The sequence below is a fragment of the Melopsittacus undulatus genome, chromosome 3 (genome assembly GCF_012275295.1).
Source record: "Melopsittacus undulatus isolate bMelUnd1 chromosome 3, bMelUnd1.mat.Z, whole genome shotgun sequence".
Taxonomy (NCBI): Eukaryota; Metazoa; Chordata; class Aves; order Psittaciformes; family Psittaculidae; genus Melopsittacus; species Melopsittacus undulatus.
This window is the reverse complement of record NC_047529.1, coordinates 44,041,532-44,065,302: the sequence shown is the minus strand read 5'-3', so window position 1 is coordinate 44,065,302 and position 23,771 is coordinate 44,041,532. Positions and strand designations below refer to the sequence as shown.

Here is a 23,771-nt window from a genome sequence, read left to right as displayed (position 1 = left end):
TTTACCTTTAGATTACTGTACGTTATAACAGAACTCTATCACACTGCCTTTGATGTTGTTTGAAATGCAATTAAGGGAATTAAATCAACCCAAGGCATATTTAAAAAAAAACTCCTCTGCAGGGGAAATGCTATGCCAAATAAATGAGTATGTACGTTAGACAACATGGTTTTAAAAGTCTGACAGTTTTAAACATGCAGCACTGACACGAAGTTCTCAGCAACACCCAGGTCCTGAACAAAAAAATGGTTAACTACTTGGTTGAAGGAGTTCAATGGTTGACTACTTCAGCTACAACCTACATTTTTGCTGATTCTAAATGGAAGATTTTCTACGCAATCTGACATGTAATTTTAACAAGGTTGACAGACATGGTGAAAAAAAAAGATATGGGGGTGGAGGCAGATTTATTAGATAAAGATATTTCAGTCCTGTTTAGTTTTACATGAGTTGAGCCAGGGAGCTCCAAACTCTTCACCAAGAGATTACTGACAACTGAACATGAGCCCAACCTACAAAGTTTATGGCTAGATCTAATTTATATCACAATTTGTAGACGCAAACCCAAGTAATGCAGGAACCCTCAAATCTGGAGCTCTCATTAAGCCCTCATTAATTAGCGCTTTTTCCTTTACAAGCAATCAAAATCAGCATGAGATTAGTTGCAACAAGTAAAGATTGTTGGCTTGTGTGTGGCTGTAATATAAACATAAAAATGCAAATAAGAGAAAACATAAAAACAACTAAAAAGAAGTGTTTGAAATTATAACAACACTGTCATGCAAGCGGAGATCAGGACTTCTGTGACTAGACAGAAAATCTACCACAAAATACAACTCCAAAATCAGAATTTCTTCAACTGCTTTAATCCTTTCTACTGAAGTTCACAAACGTATGTACACATCCCAATCTGAATTAAAACAAACAGAAAAGTACAACTAACACCGGGATCATAATGTACTAGAAGTTCTTTACTTACTGAGACTAAATACCACCATGGAAAAAAGGTTGGGCACACACAGACAACTAACCAGATGAGTTAATGATTACCAAATTCCTGTATTTACCTGATGGTATGTAGGCACTCTGCACTTCTTCCTCGTTTTGCTCTGGGCAGCATAAGAAGCTCACTGCACAGACAGGATGGGTGGTGAGTGAAACAGATATAATTATGAAGCATTAGATGACATGGGTTATGCCAATGATGTGCAAATGAAAACATAAAAAAGAAACAAGAAGCTTCCAACCAGATAGATAGTCTGATAATGTCCAAACCCAGGCACACTTCTCAAAAGTATGAACGAAAAATGCCTGTGAGAACTATGTTTCCAATAAATTCCTTTTAGCGTGGCCCCTAATTTTGTGGGATTTCTCCTTTTAAAATTCAGTACTTTTCCAGAGCTCTTAGTGACAAAAGTAGTCTGTAAAACAACTACATTTCTCTAATAACCTCCTTTCTTATCAACTAATTAATGAAGAAATACTTTATTAAAAAAGAATTAGGCTGCTGCTTGATTTTGGGTTTTGTGCAGTTTGGGTTTTTGTGTGTGAGCTTATTTTTCTTCCTCAGGCACAACAACACACATGAAAAAGCAGGAAGGGCTCACTACTAACTTACTGAAGATCAGTTTATGGGAAGACAACCAGTAACTCTTTTGGGAAAAGCAAAAATATACATTCATTGGAAAAATTACATTTGGCCAAATACAAGTTCTGACTCATAGCTCTTGACAGTATTTTGTAATGCAATCCTAAAGAAACAAACAAAAAAGCTTATCAACTGTCACAGTCTTTGTTTCTTATTGTTTCCAACTGAGAAAATCAACCATCTATTCTATTTTTCATTTACTGTAACCAACAAATACTACAGTCAGCAAGATGGTAAAATTAATACATATTTATGCCTATGGTAAATATGATTATGATATGAAATATCTCTTGAATGAATCCTCTAGTTTTATACACTTTAAAACATTCAGGAAGACCAAGCTTCAAGCCTCCTAATCATCCTAAAGAAGAAATCAAAGCTAAACTTCATGGAAACATGCTATTTTAAAAGAAGCAGGGAATCATATGAAGTACTATGGTGACAAAGAGAGAAAAGATTACAAAATATATAAAGCAGCAGTTGTTCAAGGTGTTTTGTGCTTCATATAATTGTAAAATGACCCATTTAACTGATGCAGTATAAGTACTATTTCTCTAAAATTCAAAACTGGGCAGCTTGAAATAATGGCTTGTGAGTCCCATGTGAGATGTAACTACGCATCTGGAGCCACTAGCCTGATTTTGATGCAACAAAATGTATTAAGTTGAATTTTCTTCTTTTTTTTTCCCTAAGAAAATTCCCATTCATAAGCTCAGAGGACTGACAGAATTTATATTAATATTCAGGTTTCCAAATTACAAATATACATGCATTTTAGGAAAAAAAACTTACTGTTTTCTTAAGAGTTGTGAAGTAGATGAGAAGTCCACACTAAATCATAGGCTACTTTGTTAATATTTATTCTACCTTTGCTAAGCCAAAGAATATGTATTATAATTGGCCCACGGCAAAAGTAATATAGAATTCATCCAGAAAACAGATATAAAATAGCAAATCCACCATGAAATCTTAAAGGTGTCATGGGTTCAGCAGTAGCTCATGCTCTGCCAGTGAGGAGGGAGAGATAGGGCTCACTGGCAGAGCATGAGCTACTGCTGAACCCATGACAAAAGGCAAAACCAAAGCAAAATAATCCATCACAGTAGATAAACAACAATGTAAGATGATATTCACAATTTTCTAGTAATTTAAGTCTGGTTTGGAGACATTAATACCAAAGCTATTATTTTAAAACAAGTGTTTCCTAATGTGAGTGTTTTAGTAGTCATATTAACCGGTTTTATTTCAGAATAAAAGAAACTAAAAAAAATGAAAAAGACCATGTCTTTGAAAATTGGATGATGATCCTACATTCAGAGTGAAGTATACTGCCTAGCTAGATTTCCTAATTTTTTATTAGGAAATAAACTTTTCAAAACAGTATTATATATATACATACATACATGTGTAAATATATACATATATAAATACACATGAAAAACGTGAAGTGGACGAATTAGTTTCACTGGAAATTTATCATACTACATACTTTAGTGAGAGACTATAATAACTATTTTTACGAGGATCTATTCAGAATATCCAATATTAATTTGGGACCAATAGCAAATTGTTTAGCAAATGATCAAAAGTAATCAGTAACTATAATTTCTGCCACGTAATTATTGGGTAATTATCTTTCTAGCCAAGTTTATGTTAGGTATCTGCATTCATGAATTTGTTTAGATGAAGGGCTCAGTAAATGAACAACACGTAATACTTATACTACTATTGACAGTAATACATAACAATTAATAAAGATTTTTCTTTTTTAATCTTTGGATGTGACAGAGAATCTTCCTCAACAAAAGCTGGTTTGATCTTCCCCATGCTGCTGCACTTATGTAGTGAAAGACAGTGAAGCCTGTGAGAGTTAAACAACTGAAGAAATCCGGGGAAAGGTGAAAAGCAAAACAGGGAAAAAGAGACCACTGCAGACAAGATTATTACTCAAGGAGAGTAAATACATGGACCCATCTAGAAAACCTGCAAATAATGCCTGATATTTAAACTTGTGAAAAGTGTTTTCTGAATGCTGAATAGAACTGAAGACTGACTCCTCTGAACAAACCCATCAGCACATTACTGCTGTGGCTCTGGTCTGATGGCTTATCTCCAAGAAAGCCTCAATGCAAGCCCTGCTCTCCAAGCATAATCTATGCACATATAATGATTTACCCCATGGTTTGAAGCTTCACAGGAAAACAAATATCCATACAATTAACTGTATATATTTATTTCTAGTGACAAAAACTACTTTTAAATGTCTCTTCCTCTTCAGATCTGCTGAATAAGAAATCTATTCAATAAATATCTTCAGAAATCTTCTGAATATATCACTACTTACAATAGATAACATGAAACATTTGCAATGAGTGGAAATTACTTGAATTAGCCTGACTATAAATCTGACTACTACATTTAAAAAGCATTTCAATTCGCCTCTGAGTGGAAATTCAGTGTAACAACACAGTTTAGACAATTCTGTCCATACTTCCTGCCTAAAAAGTTGAATGTAAAAATGTTCCAAATTCCTCATTACTTTCTATGTATATGTTATCACATTAAAAAACCAAAACAGGAAAGATCATTTTTAAGTAAACAAACACCCTGCAAACATTGATAATTTATGACTGTCATCATTATGTTTCTCAAATACTAAACTAAAATACCTTTTCAAACTTCTTTCAGCTATGAACTAAACAGAAATCCTCATTCTCTTCCATGTGTTTTAATAAATTCCTATATATCTGAAAACAATTCCTACTAGGAGAGACCAAGTGTTCTCTGAAGAGTGTAGACACAGCATGTATTCCAGGGAGACTTGTATGTGTCATGCACCTAAGACTGGAGATTTTCCCTATCCTTGCTATACTTGGGTATTGTACCAAGTTCACCAGAATGTTACATAAGAAGCTGTGAGACTGCATATATACATATCCAAAACCTATAAGCACAGGAATGTAAATCATAGCATATGCAACTCCCAACCAGTGGGAACATATGTCTAGTAATTTACTGGCTACTGAAACAGATAAATTCTGAGTTACAGAAATAGTAGGGCATATATGTAGATTTATAGTTTTCTAGCAAAAATCTCTGTGCTTTATTCATGAAACAAGCATCAGAATACTCTAGGACAAAACCCCAAGAACTGCTAGTCCAGATAGCTGCTATTACTGTCAATGCAGTGCAGAGTTTTACCAAAAAAGACCACTAGATGTGTCAGTTAATGAGTTATCTCCCTTCCCCACTACTATGTCATGTTTCTACTGAACATTTGAAAATTAGGCAAACCAACAAACACACTTTCAAACTTTTATCGAGGTTCAGGCTGACAATGTACCTTTCTTGATCAGACAAATACTGACTATCCATGTCTCTGGATCTGTAATCAGCTGGAGCTCTGGAGGCATCATGGTGTCTAGTTGGAGAACGTGATCTTCGCATTTGATGAATTTCATCTAAACTCCTGGAAGGTAAAAACACGTACTATAATCCACTGAGCAATGTTATTTATGAAAAGAAACAAACCAAAATTTTCATACAAGTCTGTTGAAGTAAGTTTTTAATCATTAAATTGTTAATACATGTCTTCTAAAAAATACTGCACCCTAAAATTAAGAAAAACCCACCTCCAAGCATAGAAAAGCAGCCATTTATACCATATTTAGAAGTATGTGCCTGCTTCTGTGTACACTGACAGATGTAGTAATGACACTTTCAAAGCCTTTAGTTAAAGAAAAACTGAAATAACAAACAAATGGATGATATTTCACATGAAATTAAATTTTACATATTTGTAAATTTTGAAATTTACAGATTTTGAAAGGGCTGGTTTTGGGCTGACAACTTTTTGCAGGTATCTCCAAGCATTCTTTCAGAAATTCTGGGAGAGGATATGGGAACACGCAGTAGATTTTATCAATTCCAAATTGTTATACAAAAGGGGTTTTGCATAAACGCAGGTAAGCTCTGACCTCCATAATAGTAATTTAAAGGTCTATTCACATGGAAAAGAACAAGAAAAAAAACTACTGCTTGAAGGGCAGATTCTTCCTTTGGCTTGATAACTGCCATTGGAAAGAGAAGCATTAGTTTTCAAACTATAAAATTGAAGGATGGGTGGAATTGACTATAAAATATTTCATTTGTGCATCATGCTTGAGATAGAAAGATACAAAAAGAAAATAAACAATAGTTTGCAAAAGCGGAATGAGGAGCTCTCATTCTCTTTACTAGTAAAAAAACCATCGGTGCCAGTCAGTTTTATGTACAGCCAAACTTCTCTATTTCTTAAGGATGCATTCTGAGAAATGAAACAGCAAGTGATTTGATGGGTACTGAAATAGCTTAATCCACAAAAACTGAGGTAGAAGAGGGGCATGCATGCAGGGACTCAAGAAGCACCAAAATTTCAGTTCAAAAGAGCAGTATATATGGTATGGAGGATGGAAAAGAAAAAAAGCAAGATCATCAGGATTTTCAACTGGGAGGAGAAGGGGGTTTTCCATTTTGAAACATCACAGATGTCTGGCATAAAATGATCAATGATGGAACTCCAAAAAAAACAACCACCAGACACAGAAATAATGGATAAGGACAGGACTGTAGCACAGAATTTTGCATACAAAATTCAACTAGAAGGATAGATTTTCAAATTATTTTTAAATGACCACAGCTAGTGGGCAGTAATGTTGCTTCAAGCTCTTGAGTAATTCAAGAACAAAGCTTCCTAGAAATTGAAGAAAGGAAAACTGGTAAAAACTGACTGATTTTTAGGGTACTGTGAGAGATTGCAAGGCAAGCCTATTGCCCTGCACAATAAAAAAAGCAAAATCAATTATGTCAAGTTTTCTGCTTAAACAGCCTGTACGAACTTTCAAAGAAAGCATACAGCATCAAAACAAAAAGTTCAAAAAGAATCCTCCTAATAATAGGTTGTCTAGTAAAAGCAGAAAATGCAGAAAATGACAATTTATAAATCACTATCTGATTCTGTATTTATTCCATTAATGAATGTCACATTATAAATACAACTGGTAATTTCAGCTTGCTGTTACTTCAAAATCAGTTCAGCTCACACTTACTATAAAAATTGTACATGCCACAATTTATTAGCCTACAAATATACTTAAGCAGCTTCATACAAGACTCAGCCACTGACTGAAAAATCATTTCCAAACCTACATGTTAGTTATGGTACACAGATGATGAATCACAGAGAAAATATCAGTAAGAAAAGGTAATATGATTAATCCCATGAGTGCTCTCAAGTGATTAACAAATAACATTAAAATACTGCACTACTGAGTTAGAAAAAAGTTTCAAAATTGTGAAAAATTGCTAAGCAAGAGAGAAGTTAATAAAGACAGATTATACAAGCTTGAAACCACCCAATGTTTCATTAACTTGTGATGCCTACCTCTGTAATGGCACATTTGGTAAACGTGAACGGGTCCTGCCCTGATCGTCGCCACGGTGAGGAGATACAGATCGTGAACGATGATGTGTTGTTCTTTGTTGTTCTGGCACAGTTAGTGTTGTAGATTTGCTTTCTCTAGTACTAGATCTATAACCAACTGGCAAGAGGGCAACAAAAAGAAATTAGAAAATAAAAGTCTGGGTTTGAAAGAAGTCAGATGGTTAGTCCTTCCAGAAACACACATCTAAATGCTGACACATGTTTTAAGTTGTTATTTAGCTGTTTTATACCCTCATGTATCGAGCAACCAGAATAAGCTACTAGCATTACCTTTAAATGTCTACATGTACAGAGAAACTGAGATGATTTTTATTATGTACTAGAAGATGTGAGGGAGAGGGCTGAAATACTTTTCTGACTTGCTGAAGAGTACTCTAAGCAACTTGTATTTCAAAACTGTCATAGAAAATATTTGAAAGGAATCCAAACGATGTAGGTTTACCTCATCTAACAAATGGAGAAGGCATGCTTGTGTTCAACATCACAAACTCATCCACAACTGCTCATATATAAAGTATCCTTCTGACTCTTCTTTCAATTAAATACAAAGATGTTCTCCTACGGAACCTGGCCAAAGCCACCTACTTAAAATAATTATGAGCATTTAGAGTATATTGCACAGGATAAGGGGTGTTGCACACTCTACAGATAACTTTTTCAAAATACTATGAATGAGCTCCAAGATTTCTCATAGTTCACCTTTACACAGGATTAAAATAAAAAATCAGCAGAATATTGGTACATTTTGAAGTGTTGCTATTACCATGCCTTTTTCCATGTAGCACAGTTACACACTTTGAATCCCATCCTAAAGCAGCAAATTAAGCTCAGTAAGACGAACAGCTTTCAAAAGGTGCATGTTGTCTTTTCAAAAGAGCATAAGGAGATTTGCTCAGACTTGAGTTGCTCACTTCTACACACTCAAATTAGATTACAAGAATCCCTTGAGAGAAAATCCCCTAACAACATAATGGTCATCCCTTAAATCATCACTTAGTGACTTCAAAAATTGTTGTTTAGATTCTAAAATAGTAATTTTGCTGCTTCTCTGAATTTATCTAACATTAAATTCCTGCAATGCATTAACTTGTTCATCTAAAAAGCCAGCCTGTATCAGAAATCTTCTTTCCATCAGGAAAAGACTATGATTTAGTTAGTTGTTATTTAGGTAAATTAAATAAATTGCACTTTTTAATAATCTTGTTACAGTTGCAAGTTTGGAGTTTTCGTATTTTGTATAATTCTTGTAAGGAGGTCTTATATGAACTTCTACCAAATTGTTATGGCCTTCTTCAAAATGTGGCCCATATAGAGAGTCTATAGTAGGCTTGGTTGTGTATTCAATGACAATAACCTGTTTAGCTGCAAGTCTGAACCCTGATCACAGACAACAAGGAAGTATTTATGTTTTTTCCCGAATTATACATCAGTTTACTAATGTATTCTAATGGACATGTAACATATGAATGCATTGCCATTGTTAAACCTGGAGAAAAACACTTTGTTAGAACAGTGATAAGTAATCCTAAAATATCTTCCACTATAAAAGAGATTTATCTTAGTAATGCAACAATATGAAGAGGGATCTACTCGATGAAGCATTTTATCATCAAAAGAATATAAGACTGTTTTCCCTGATTATACAGTTTATAATATCACAGCCTCCAAAACTGTGTCCACCTTTTATACAATACTAAACAAACTAGCCAAGTTATCCAAAGGTAACGGAAGAGCACCTTGATGCTCTAGTACCCTATAGTAGGCTTTCAGCAGCTTTCCAGCAACTTCAGTAAAAAAAAAAAAGGCTTCTATAAGTTCTTGTCTTAAATATTTACCACTACAGATATGACAGCACAGCAGATAGGAAGGAGACAACGTTGACAAAAAGATGATTACACTTCTAATAAGAACATATCAAGTAGCTCAGAAACAAACAAACATCAGGGACAATAAAGTTGAGTGCATGTGTGGTCTGTTCTCAAACAACACTGAGTTAGAGGTGCCAAATAAAAATAATGAATGCAACTTCATATTTAAAATGTGACATTATTCAAGTTTGGGGAGGGTGGGGATTATTGTCTGAAAACTAGAGAGAACATGGAGAAAAAACTTTGGAAAGAGCTCACTTGTAGCTATAAAAGAACTCATTAGTAACTAAAAAGACCACAAATGCTTGCCACTTAAACAGCATTTTTAATAGCAAAGCTGTACTGAGTACTGATTGCAAAATAGGGCTGTAAAAGTTGAAAGCATGCATGAAATTATCTACTCAGGTTTCTCAACCTTCTATTCAAAAAAGGGAGTTCCGCATGTACACCTTCTCATGTATGACTGGTCTTGCAGAAAATGTCTGGTTTTTTAAGAGGAGTTAAGAAGACTACACATGACAAAAGCTGAATGCCTCCACTTTCCCACGGCAACTAAATCTAACCTGTATGTGCTAAAAGGTATTTCATTTTCCAAACAAGATTGTTTTAGATAAAATCCTGTTATCTGTATCAGAAGGAACCCTAGCTTACATTTATTTAACACTAAAGTAAAAGAAATCTAAAATTCCTTTCCAAGTTTTAGGCAACTGTAATGAAATACATACAATTAAAATATACATATATTAATATATATATATGTCAGTTTAAAATATATTTCCAGAGTATCTCTATTCTGTCTAAAAAATACACCCAGTGTTACTCTGTAAACTTAAAAAATCACATTCTCTATACACAAAGCTTACAGAAGAGAGTAACAGCAATTCACATTTATTCTGAATATTAGCTCAAGTATTATCAAGTTGATCAAATAACATCCATACTTCCATAGTGACCACGACAGTGACAGCAACTGTACCATTTCCTCCTATCTTCAAATACAAAGGCTCTATGCTCTCCAGAGTGAGCAGAGAATTTTTTTTTGCATGGACCAGCATGATAGCAGTGACCAAGCTTATGGTCATTTATGCAGAAGTTTCTCAGATGCTCATGGGAAACTGTCAGGTGTGACATGAAATGGAAGCTGGATGGATGATGAAAATGGTTGACACCAGAACTTTTACTTATTTTAAGACAATACATACAACAAAAAGGCATTGTGTTGATGTCACACTGCTGCTACAGGAGCAACATTAAGTACAGTGCAACCATTTATACAGATTACATATGATAGAATAATAAATTGTTATGAAGAGTTACCCACAGCATAAGCAATGCAGCTCATTAAAAATAACTTACAGGATACTGCCAACTGTATAACAGACCCTTTTCTTTTTGATTAACAAAGTTACTGAAGATTTGGTTAAAAAGATAGGAGTCAAAATGTGTTTGGTTTTTATTAAATCCTTTACTGATCCTCTACTGACCCTTCCTATATACTTGGCATTGTTGAGGTCACATCTGGAGTGCTGGGTTCTCCAGTACAGTACATAGAGTTAATGGTGAAAGCCCATTTCAGGATCACAAAGATAATTAAGAGACTGAAGTATCTCTCATATGAGTCTAGGAGATTTAGAATAATATTTTCTTCATGTAAACAGATGTGAGCATAGCACAAAAAAGAAGTCAAAAATATATTCTGTTAAATCTGAGCCTCAAATTAAAGTTTCAGCTGTTGATAAAAACTTCTTTTATAAAAAGTTCCATAAGCTGTTTTTTTTAAATTATATATACATCCCCTAAAGATACTACTAATAAATGAAGACAGTATAATTAAATGAAAGGTCAGACACATCTGCAATATGACAAGGGAAAAATACTTTTCTATATTCTTGAAGCTATCAAAGTGCCATTATTTTTGAAGTACAGTCTTCGATTGAGAAGCAGTAATTCTTTGCAGCTGCCAAAACCTCTAGGGACAAAGTTTTCTCTGTTATTACTAAATGCTAATACTGCATTTGCCTTAACAATTCGTAAGACTTTTGAAATTATAGCTTTAAGTATTTAATGCTAGTTAAATTAGACAAAATATTTTCATCATTCGTTTTTTAGCTCATGATGGTGATCAAGTGAACTTCTGTGCTTCCACATTAAGAAGTTATGTGCCTATTTTCTGGAAAATGAGCAATAAACTTTGTGAAAATCTTGAGATATTAAGAAGGCAAAATAACTTATCTTCTGAATATTTCAAGGAAAAAAAAGAATGAATCAACAACTGTAAATATATACCTCTAATAAAGACAGAGCTTATTCATTATGCATAACCACCACAGTGGATAGCAATGGCAAGTAAGTGGTTAAGCGTAGGAACAGGGGTTTTAAAGGGAAACAGAGTCACATGTTGTAAACACATGGGATTCTTACTTCTGCTAAGAAGTAATATCTTAATCCTAGACTAATCTAGTTGAAGCCAAAAGTGGCTATGCCAAAATGATCTGCTTTGTCATCCTTCATTGTGGGTAAATATGGATATTCATAATTCCCTCCCACATGAACCATGCAGGTGAATATATGGGAAATCTGGACCAAATAAGAGCTGTAGTGCACTCTGGTGAGGTCCATGTATTGGGGGGCAGAAGAAGAGGTAAACACCCTGCAACACAACGAGGAACTTCCATGCAACTTAGCTTTAAGAGAGACTGTTGGATGGGGAAAATACCGCAATATTCTTTCAGTGCAAATGAAGGTAGTGGTCCAAAGTCTTGGAAGATTTTGCAGTGTGGTAAGTAACGAAGGTTGGACAGGAAGGTAGAAATACATATCTGAACTTGGTGTCCAGGGACATTTGTTAATCTGTGCCTAAGATTCTTGAGCAATTCAGTAGATGGTGGGACTGGCAATCTTTTCCAGCTCTCCCTGCAAAATGCATTTTCATATGCTATCTAGACTGTCACACATATGTGGCTGATGACTGAAATTTCCTTTGGCCCTCTGTGCCTCAAGTTTAACTCTCATTAAAGAATTCAGGTTGCATATGCTAACGAAACCCCCACACTTCTTTGTATACCCACTTCACATAGGAGTCACAGAGCACTCCAGTTACGACTGCCAAACAAATGTATCCATTAAACTCAAAATAGAAAAAACTGTGCTTGGTCAGGTCAGCTGCGAGATTGTTTCTGATCAGGGAGACTTCAGGAGAAGTGTCCTCACCATCACTTTGAGTTTAAAGTTCAGTTTAGAGACTCTCAGCTCATATAAATCCTACTGATACAGATTAAATATTGCTATTTTCTACAGTGATCTCTGAAACTCAGACTATGGACTCATGTGTTCTTCAAAGCCACATCTGAGCATGCACAGTCCCAAGAAATTTCCTAAGAATCAGTTACTTAAGTGCTGACCCAGTGAATAGAGTCCAGTGCCTTCAGTTGAACAATTTTGAAAGTTTTCTGTCAGATGGGAAGAAAATGATTTCAAATGGCAAATGGATGCCCTGAAGAACTGGCAGCTGAAAAAAAGCCTTGATTCTTCATACAGCCTACAGAAACCTTAAGTGTAAGTAAATCTATAGAGATATGCCAGTATCCACACTGCCAACTAAAAAAAAAAAAAGAAAATGATAAACAGGAAAAAAACATTTAGAACCTATGATTTATTTTTATTATAAATATTCAGTCTCTCAACTGATGTAAAAATATCAGGAATAATCACTTCATTAAAGCAAATATCATAACTAGATATATCAGAACAAATTTCCCTCTTAGCTACTCACGCAGTAAATGTACTAAAGTAAGGAAAGAACCCAATCAAAATCAATGGAAGAAGAATTTGGCTCAGTAAACATCAAAATTATATTGTGTTAATAAAATACATTATTTATTTGTATGGTTACAAAATGAGTAATTAAATTGTCAGAGCTATGATTCTACGATTCTATGATCATTTTAAACATAGATTGGGAAGACAGAAAGCTTTCTAAATTCCACCATGATCTGATTTAGTGATTTTCATCAGGAAAACTGATTTTGTGCTGGCAATAACATAGTGACTCCTCAGTTAGTTTGGGGCAACTGGGAAACATACTCATTTGACTTGTGGCAACAGTCAAATAGAAGTCAGATAGAATGTGATATCCAAAATGATCCTCAAGATTTTCAGTATGTAAGGAATGCTGAAATGAAAGTCAAACCATGACAGTCTATACAAGTATATATTCATGAACATTTAGGGTAATGACAGTTCATGAAGGCTTATGAAACTACAAAAGATAGCCATGCTCCATGCATCTTAATCTACAGCCATGCATTCGCAGTAAAGTCCATGGGAGACTGCATTATATGTAAGTTTCAAGCAAGATGCAAAATAAAAAAAAACCAAACAAAACCAAAAAACTTGCAATAAACACTGAAACTTTAGTTCTTATTTCAAAATTGTGTTTAAATTTAATTTATATTTTAAATAATGTTTGGAAGATTACGCAGTGTTGTGGTTTAAGTACAAACAATTTGAACCATCCAGTGGTTCACATATGAAGAATGATATGTAAAAAAAGTATAAATGAATGGATAGAAGAATCTTTAAATTAGCCATGATTTAGGACAGGTACCATGGATTAATCAGGAGAACTTTTTTTCATAATGCACTCTCCAAAATAAGTATCCTCAATATTCCAAAATGTTATAAAGAAATAAAAAAAAAACAAGCAAAAAATAATAATAAGAAGAAGAAAGCAGGACCATGCTGTTCACCCACGCACCTGGAGGAACAACTCCAATACCATCATCAACATCATAATCTGAGATGTCACTATCACTGATTGGCCGAGATCCTGCACAACAGTAAGGTAAACAAATACCTGAACATCTGGTTGTGTTATAAAATGTAAAAATATGTTCATTTAATGTACTAATGAAATTAAAAGATGATTTTTAAGTCTAAACAATAGAGAACTAAATTGCAGTGACAGACAATTCACAATAACTGAGCCAATTTAGTATCCTACAGCTGCTGCAGCCTCCTTTTCCCTTCTCTTCCCCTCATGTCCACAGTAATCCTCTCCTATGACATTTTACCTCATCAAACCTACAAAAAGTTAACTCTAAGAAAGAAGAAAAAAACCCCAAGCCTTTTGTGCTATTTCAGGGAGCAAGCTGAATCAGCTTGCTGAACAGGAAAGGAGAGGTGGCAGCAGATGGTGAGAGAGGGGTGGAGAAAACAGCATTGCCAGCTTTTAGGAAAGTTCAAATGCCTCATGAAAAATAATCTTTAATTTGTTCTCTCTATACATATCCTCATGTAGCAATTACAGCAGTATCACATTTTTATAACTTATTCCTGAATGTGCACCAATTTTCTATGCATTGGCTGGAATGAATTTCATGTTTAAGAGAAATCACAAAAATATTTTTAAATGTATTTTAAAGTACTTCCTTACATCCAACACATTTCTAAATAAATCTTAAATTCTTTTAAATGACCAGAGAAGCTACAATATTCAAATATTTCAATACATTCTTTATATTAATACAGCTCATAAAAACCTGAAATCAGACTCATTGTAACAACTGTACCTCCCAAATTCACGTATTTCTCTTTGCTGCAAAAGTACACTTCTCATTGTATAATGAGAAAACTGGAAGTTGAGACTAGCTTTATGAAGAAAAGTATATTTAAGCCTCAGAAGTTTTTAAGGACTTTTTTCTTTTTTAATAAAGAACTTTTAACTATTAAAAAAGTATCCAATAATGATGGAAACAAACATCTGAAAAGTTTTCTTTTGCTAGTGAAAACCAAACCAATTCTGGCAGGTTTCGCATACTAGAGAGTTATGCATCACAGGTGAAAGGCTGCCGTGTCATAATGTCAATAATGTGGCATCCAATGTTTTGGAATAATGTCATAATGTGGCATCCCTTTGCTGCCACATATTTTCATTATGTTTAAAGATGATTAAGTAGTATTTTTATGTTGCATAGGAAAGCATTTTCAATTTAAAATTTAAGTGAGATGAATGGAATTTGGACCTACTTTGTAATTTTTTGCTAGTGCTTTCTCCACCATGAACATGTCTTCTTGGCATGAAAGGTGATGGCTGAGGCAGAGGTAGTGAAGATTCATCATGTGTCTGCAGCTTATACCAATGTGGTTCATCATCTAAAAGGGCTGTTTCCAGCTCTATAAGAATCTAGGAGAAAAATTAACAGGGTTTAATTTTACCTTCAAGGCATGCACACACAAACACATATTTAATATATATATATGCATATGTATTCAAAACCAAACAACAAACTCAGGACTAATGTGGTTGCATGTGTCACCTCTCCAAGAAATTCACTCTCTTCTTCTTGTACTCTTGGCTGATCCCATACGGTTATTTCAAGCATTCGTTCTCTAAAATCTCTACGGTGTACATGTGAGTAGAGAAAAGTTTGGTTCCATTTTGGTTCTAGACTTTTCTTTACTGTTTTGGTCCTCCTTTTACTTTTATCACTGAAACATAAATAAATATTGTAAATTGTTTGTAGAGATAAAACACAAGATGCCATCTACTCATTAGCACTTACTGGTTTCATTCTTTCTGATCTGATAGCGCCTAAAAAAGTATTTGCTGTACAGTGGCTTGCATTCATCCAAAGTCCACAGATTAATTTGATACTGACTAGAATGTTTCAAGTGCCATTTTTGTTATAATTAATCTAACTATAGCAAATTATAAAAAGGAAATCTTTACTACATAGGCATTCATTTAAAAGTAGATTCAATACATAGCAAATTGCAACATAATTTTCTAAACTGAAATACTACCACCTTCTGTCTGGAAGAAAATACATTTTCACATAGGGATTCCTAGGGCGTCCATCTACTCTTGGTGGCAAATCTGTTGCTTGCAGAACATTCACTATTAACTGATGTCCCACTTTGTCGTACCACAGTTTAACCTAAAAGAATCAAGTTACCAGAAAACGTTACTGAAAATGGAGAAAAAACAGAGTTTTCAGAATGCATCACTTTAACCACAATGTAAAAATAATGACTGTTTTCTCCAAGAGACAATAAGATATATGTTATTTTAAATCCCTTATTAAGTTAGAAAAGACGGTGGTATATATGAAAGACTTGTATTTACCACAGCTGTATAAAAAGGTGATGCCTGATTATACTTGTATTGTTTGTTGTACTCCCTGCATAATCTTGAATCTGTGAGTCCATTTAAACCATCATATTTCTTAGCTTTGCATGTCAAAAGGTACATTCATATAGAAAGCTCTGACTGCAGCTAAACTTGACACATAGTTGAAATCTACTCTGATTTGTTACCTTGCAAATGTTCTTATGAAAACTATAATATACAGCTAAATAATTTCTTAAGAGAATCATAATGTCATGAAATTATTGAGCCTGCTCTGTACTTAGAAATTACCATGATCAATATAAAAAAAAGCAAGAACGTACAAAACAATGTCTAAGTATTCACAGTATAATTAATAAGCCCAGTTTCAATTAGTTACAGACAGTTCCGGAAGGTAGTGTGTATCTGAATTAAACTGCAAAAATGAATCTAGTAACTCTTAAGAAATACACATCTCTTTAAATGTTCCCATAAAGAAGATGAAGTCAAACTATGTTTGTTATCTGTGGATTAATGGGCACCTACAGAAGAGTCACCATTTTCAATGCAAAGGGTATGGAATGACAAGTTATAAGGCACTTTTATGGGTTCCTCTCAGTGTAAATTCCTGTGCTTTGTTGTATTAGACAACAGTTCTATACCTGTGCTGTGCATACATTGATGGCTTGTGAGCGTGTACAGAAGGTCATAAAAAACATTTGAAGGACTTCTTTACTAACAACAGATGTTTCTTTTGACCTCCCAAGAGACCTTGGGAACATGAATAACTGAAGGACCAGCACTTCACAGGTTTTCATTAACAACTCAGGAAAAACAAAATATGCTCACAGAAAGCTGCCCTGGTAGGACTTGTGGTGCATCCCGTAGGGTTCCAGGGCTGGTCGGAGATATAACAGAAATAGAAGGCCTTTCCATCTTCTGAGATTCAAAAGAACTTGAACCTAAAAGCACATGAGAAACACATGAATTTCCTATACAAAATCTTGAAGCTAATTTGGAAAACTTAGGAATTACCTTTTCTTTGAATTGTGTAAAGTTTTTATTTATACATGGTATAACTGGATTACTACAAAGAAAGATTTTAAACTGATGCTGATAGCATGGTGATGATGACTGGATACTCTTACCCCAGATTAAACCTGCCATTTTTTGTTTAATTTAAATAACATATACAAAAAGTGCTCCTCATATAGCAGTGTCAAACCATATCAAGTGTTAAATAAAATACTCTCCTCTAAGAGAATTATACATCATCCCCGCAAAACCAAATTATTTTATGATCTTATGATTTAAAGTCTTTGAAGAATAAACCCACATCTGTTGTATGGCTTATATTTCTCATAGCATCTGAAATTGCAATTCCCAAGGAACTGGCACACAGGAAGGTACATAGGATGCGCGTCTGTCATGAAGAATGCTGTGGTGCCTGATGGACATCAGTAGCTTTCCAGCAGCAAAACAGAGACCTCACTGATGAGATGAGCTTGTGATAGGTGTAACAGCACTCAGTGGCCCCACAGGACCCTCTCCAGGGAAGATTTCTAGCTTCACCTCTAACAAGGTTCAGATGAGAAAGGACTGGGAGCCATAGTACTCACATATTCTACCCAACACAGCTCAAATGGTATAGTTAAAAAGAAAACCTTTATTCTGAAGTTCACCTAAGCAACATCTTGTTAAGAAAAACAGAAACAAGAATGTTGGATTTACACTGGATGGTGTAAGAGGTGAAATCCTGACACTGTTTGTACCTCTGGCAATCCCTTATAACTTTTTTCTCTCACATTACAGCAAGTAAATGACCAGTTTGGGTCACAGCACGTGTACCACTATGGTACTGACAACACAAAATACAGAACACAACATTAAAGTCCTGATGATGTTTGTAATATGGGTAGCTTTCATCAAATCTATACTATTTTGTGTCTAATACACAACAGCAAAACTCATTGAATTTTGTCATACAAAAACCTTGCAGCCAATGCAGTTCATCTTTAAGAAAATTCATAGCTGAAACAAGATCATGCTTAGTGAAAGGAATGAGGTGTGTACTCACTAGACTCTAACGGGGGGTGAGAAGTCTCGGGAATCCGTGGAATATCACTAAAATGTGAATATACACATAGCAATTAGAAACAACAGAGAAGCTTTCTGCTATGACAAATATGTTTCTGAGACACTTTTTTACAAATACGGAGCTGTATCTGTTCTAATGGGTTATAAGGAAAGAAAGAGGACATATTTTCCACTAGCATTCTTGAAAATCTTACTAATGCAAGCTACTTTCAAGTTAACGAACAAGCAGACATAACAATATGAACACTACAATGTTAATATTGCGGATGGATTCCACAATATTTTTACAATAAACAGAACAATAAAAGAACAATAAAGTTAAAGAGTTCTTAGGGAGAGAAAGGTGGCAAAAGGTAGCAGAGCTACAGACATTCAACTATTTTTTGGAGAAAAAAAAGCCAAAAAATAAAACGTAGATTAACTCACTAGTAATTTTTATATAAACATCTCAGGGAGTTCAGGGAATGAAACTGATGAAAATGTCTTATAATAATAAAAAGAAAAAGCAAAGAGCATTAGCAATGTTGAGCAAAAAGGAAAGGCAAACAATGTTAGCCATGTTAAACAAGCAAAAGAATAATGCATTTGTCCAAAGTCTAATAATTAAAAATCGAACAATGGGTATGGACATTTTTCAACATTCACATATCCAGGACATGCATAGGTATAAGCACGATCAAACTGATCAGTTCCACACACATCTATCAAAATTTTGCCATCAGCAAATTTATTCTTTCTTCAAAATGTAGATGATGCTAGCTCCTGGCTCTTCTGTTCTCAGCAATCATTGAAAACACATTGCAAGTGCAAGAAAACAACTGTCATTGTACAAATTGTTAGCAAACCAGCAGAGCAGGAAAATGCAAACAAATCTCTTCAGTGAATTACTTGTAAACATTTTCAACTACACAAAATAATTAAAAATTAGAACTATAATAACAATTCTGAAGAATATAAGATTTTACGTCTAAAACTGAGCATTTTGAAGGTCTTCAGACACTTATTGGGTGAGTGAAACACTATCTTACTGACTTGGAAGTCAATAAAACTGACTCCTAGGTAAATAAAAGTCACTTATGAAAAAGAAAGACATATTTAAGTCAGGAAACAAATTTAACAGTGACCAATCAGTCAACTTTTCATGTCCTGCAATTTAAACTTCTGGTGCCTGTGTATTAAAAAAGCCTATTTCAGCTCTAAGCTAATGTCTCACATCAGCTTACATCGCACATCACTAAACAAGAATGTGCTTCTCTTTGTCTTAACTTTGCAATTCAAGAGTAATGTGGTTTCCTCAAACTCATGGAAATACAACTGCATTATGTTTTCTTGCCACGGGACTGTACTACTTTGCAAACATATATAAACAGAGTAATGGCCTGTTGCACAGCAGGGCTGCCGTGCATACTTCTTCACATTTTCTCTCTTTCTGGGACAGAATTTCCAAGGCAATTCTCAGCAGTCTGAAATATCTACTTACCATATTCAAATAGATTCAATACAAGATTAAGTTTGCAATGCTTTCTTGCACCAGAAAGAACAGTCATCTGCAGTATAGCATTGCTCAAAATAACATCATATTTAGGACGTCTAATGAGGGCTCATATGTGCAAGGTGTGTTTCAGCATAGGAAGTGAAACCTACAGTATCAAGTTGCACAATCCCTGGGTGCAAGAAAAGACACTGGGTAGTAGAAAGACACTAATATGAATTTTGCTCAGGTTTTTTTTTTTCCGTATTGCCAACAATATGGTAGAGAAAAAAGCTAAAAAAAAAGCCTCGAATATTAGTTACTTTTATATACTTGTGCGCAGTTCTGGTGTCCTCAACATAAAAAGGACATGGAACTGTTAGAACAAGTCCAGAGGAGGGCCATGAGGATGATCAGGGGACTGGAGCACCTCCCATATGAAGACAGGTTAAGAAAGTTGGGGTTGCTCAGCCTGGAGAAAGCTGCATGGAGACCTCATAGCAGCCTCCCAGTATCTGAATGGGGGCCTATAAGGATGCTGGGGAGGGACTCTTCATTAGGGACTATAGTGACAGGACAAGGGGTAATGGGTTAAAACTTAAACAGGGGAAGTTTAGATTGGATATAAGGAAGAAATTCTTTACTGTGAGGGTGGTGAGGCACTGGAATGGACTGGCCAAAGAAACTGTAAATGCTCCATCCCTGGCAGTGTTCAAGGCCAGGTTGGAAAGAGCCTTGGGTGATATGGTCTAGTGTGAAATGTCCCTGCCCATGGCAGGGGGGTTGGAACTGGATTATCTTAAGGTCATTTCCAACCCTAACTATTCTATGATTGTATGGTTCTATATAAGCACTTATATACATATATATATGTATATGTATATATATATTTATATAGTTACCTTATATAAGCACTTTTATATACTTACACTAAGCACTGTTACACAGACACAGAAAACTCTTAATCATAAATCAACACTACAATTGGATCCAGAGTTTACAAGAGGAAGAAACAGATACTGAAACGAGGATGCCATATCGTCAAAAAAAAAAAAGGTTGAGAGTATCTTCCTCACTAAGAGCTGGTGATACAAATCTGCACCATGCACTGCAACTGACAGTAATAATAAGATCTTTCTTGAGACCTTACTCGTCAGACAGGAAAGAACTGAAAGTACAATTTTTTTACTGTAGTTATCTGAACTCATAATTCTTATGAAGAACTGACAGGAACAGTGGAAGCTAGAACACAGATTTTGAGTCCAGACAAAAAGCATGGTTTGCAATAGAAATGTTATTTGAAATCTTTAACACTTTATGGTAAAATTGACAGCTTTTTCTTTCCCAGATATATATATATACGATATATATTATTTAGATATATTTTACATCCATACTTATATCCATATATATACTGCATGTGTGTATATGTATATATGTGTGCGTATATATATAAACACACACAAATTATTGCTAGGAAATCTCTTCCCTAATGTGCTTTATCTTGTTTAAGTACAGCTCCACACCAAATTGCAAGACACAAAAAATAAAAGAAATAAATTGAGTATATATGCAATATAGTTCTGATCACCAAACTCGTGGCTGAGTTTTCTAAAGAGCTCTGTAATAGTTCTTCTTTCTGCTATTGACTTCAAAATGTACATGGAAGTAAAGTTACGCTTCTGTCTCTATGTGAATTTCTTACAAATTCAATAATCCAATTTACATAATAATTTCTTAAATATTACATGAACACAAGAAACTGTAATGTAAAACTTATTATGAAAAATAGTCTTATCTATTCTGCCTTTATTTTTGGATTGCAGAAAATATTTTGACACTATGATTTACAAAAAAGCTTTTCAGAAGAAATAGTAGCTCATGACTTAAAATATTCAAAACTAGAGCAATCAAAGTGAATGGCAAAAATGAAGTAGGAAGTTGAACAATCTCTTATTTAGAAGAGTAAGAAAAATTTCTTCCCCTTTTGAAGCGATGTGAATGTCTGAAAAGTAATGTCAGACAAACATCTGGTAAAGAGCTGCCTACATTGAACTGTCTTTCTATCTCTGCCTTGGAAGACAAAGGTATTTTGTGATCTTATGTGATGTAACATAATATTATCTTATATCTGATCCTTTCACACCTCAATGAATGCATAATTTACATAATGGTTTAATTTAACCAAACCATTCCGTAGGTTGAGACTACTCTGTACAGATGTATGGCTTGTGTGGATCAATTTTGTAAAACACAGGAATAGTTAAAATTTCTCTGAGGGCTACAGTCAAAAGCTTGATCACTGAAGACAAACCAATTCAAATGTAGTTGTAACCCACACTTTTTGAGGTTGCTCTAGTGACATAAGTATCATCCTCTACACTCTACAGAGTTTCCAAGAGTTTCTGAGTGCCTGTCCCCAGAGCTCAGATTTCCAAAGACATTCTTTCCCATCATCCCAACCTGTAGATCAATCTGCAGTTTGCAATAATTACATTACTTGAGCAACTCTCTGAAATTCAGTACTGCCTGGTTTATGATGGAGGTTCAACCTCCTTTTCAGGACCTAGAGCATAGTAGCAGAACTTGAATAGAGAAGCTGAATCACACAAGATAAACAGCAACTTTGGCAGTATTATCTGTGGAAATCCAAGCAAAGATAGCTAGCATCTAACAAAGAAAACAGAGACAAATGGAAAAAACATTTTCTTTACCTGCACTGTCCCATAGAGCTCACCCAAGCACACAAGAGATAGTGAATTGGTTACCACGCCAGGTTCGTCCTCCAGAAAACAGTGCGAGGATTTTTATGCTGTCCTATGTTAACCACCTCGCACATTGTATGCATATTCTGAGGTAAATCCTTCCCTCATATTTAGATAGCCAACCCATTAATTCTACTTTTTATAGGTTTCTTCTGTACCTTGCAGTGCAATTGTTAGCATTAGAGTCAATTAGTTTTTATGAAATTGTCACAGTACTATTGTGGTTATACTGCTTGTTGTTATGCCTTCAACTGCTAATAGTGTTACATGTTTCATATTGTTCTCTAATAAACATCCTACAATTATCCATTTCTCAAAATTGCATTTACTGGTAGACAGAGAAATCCAAATTTACAAGACTGAGCAAATTGTTTAGACCTCAATTTTGTAACTGGCAGCCTAATCTGTGGACAGTCTAATTTGCAGGTTTACTGTCCTCCCATTATTCACTTAAGCCAAACCACGTCATATTTGGGCTTTTTAGATCTAATATGGTAGGACTTTTCAAATCAAGACCATTAAAAGTGCTCATACATTACTTGCATTATTAATACTGAGAGATGAAAACACCTAAATTATGCACACAAAATATCATTTTTCAAGTCTTTTGGGAACTATTTCCTCACAAGGATTTTAGGTGTAATGGATTACCACTTACTGCTATATCAGGCAGCTTCAATTTTGCTGAATCAGCACCTGAAGTTGATGCAAACTTTGACATACTAGATTTGTTGGATTAAATAAAATACCATGTTATGAATTTGAAAAAATCAAATAGTGTGGATAACAAGGAGAAGCTAGGGGGTGGGAAGAAAAGTAATCTGCTAGTGCAAGGAAAATATTCCACATAATGTAACCAATTTACACAGATTGTAATTATTTTTTTTAAAAAGGGAGAAAAAAAAATAAAAAGAAAATCCTGTGCACTATGTTCTGTTTTGTTAATGAATATCAGGATTTCCCTCTTTGTATGGTGTCTGATATTTTTTTTCTTTTAAGATGACAGACAGGTAAATCCCAATGTGGTACAAAACCACAGGACTTTGACTCCTTACTGCTGGAAAAACAAAGCATCCCTCAAAACAAACCCCAAACAAACAAATGAAAAAAAACAGTCATGACACAAGTCTACCAGAATAGCACTATTATAGTATGTAAAAATCCTCCAGGACATGATTCCATTTATCTGAAAATAAAACCACAATCTGATATGCTTCATTTTTGCCTGTGTCTGGAAAAAATACGCATGGGTCATCCAAAGCAAAACTTCACATTTTACTGGTATTACTTACAACTTCTGGGTGCACTTCTTTAGTGCAAAATTCAAAGCTC

The 23,771-nt window shown here is 34.6% G+C and overlaps 1 protein-coding gene across 1 annotated transcript in view; it reads right to left on the bottom strand.

The window, feature by feature from the left end:
- RIMS1 (regulating synaptic membrane exocytosis 1) overlaps positions 1–23,771 on the bottom strand; it is a 153,627-nt gene that overhangs the window by 96,893 nt on the left and 32,963 nt on the right. The window contains exons 6-14 of the mRNA XM_034060466.1: positions 18,184–18,230; positions 16,956–17,068; positions 15,806–15,936; positions 15,316–15,487; positions 15,026–15,182; positions 13,755–13,826; positions 7,071–7,227; positions 4,992–5,117; positions 1,068–1,130 (exon numbers count right to left, since the gene is read on the bottom strand). Of these exons, the coding sequence (XP_033916357.1) occupies positions 1,068–1,130; positions 4,992–5,117; positions 7,071–7,227; positions 13,755–13,826; positions 15,026–15,182; positions 15,316–15,487; positions 15,806–15,936; positions 16,956–17,068; positions 18,184–18,230 (1,038 nt within the window). The remainder of the gene's footprint in view (positions 1–1,067; positions 1,131–4,991; positions 5,118–7,070; positions 7,228–13,754; positions 13,827–15,025; positions 15,183–15,315; positions 15,488–15,805; positions 15,937–16,955; positions 17,069–18,183; positions 18,231–23,771) is intronic.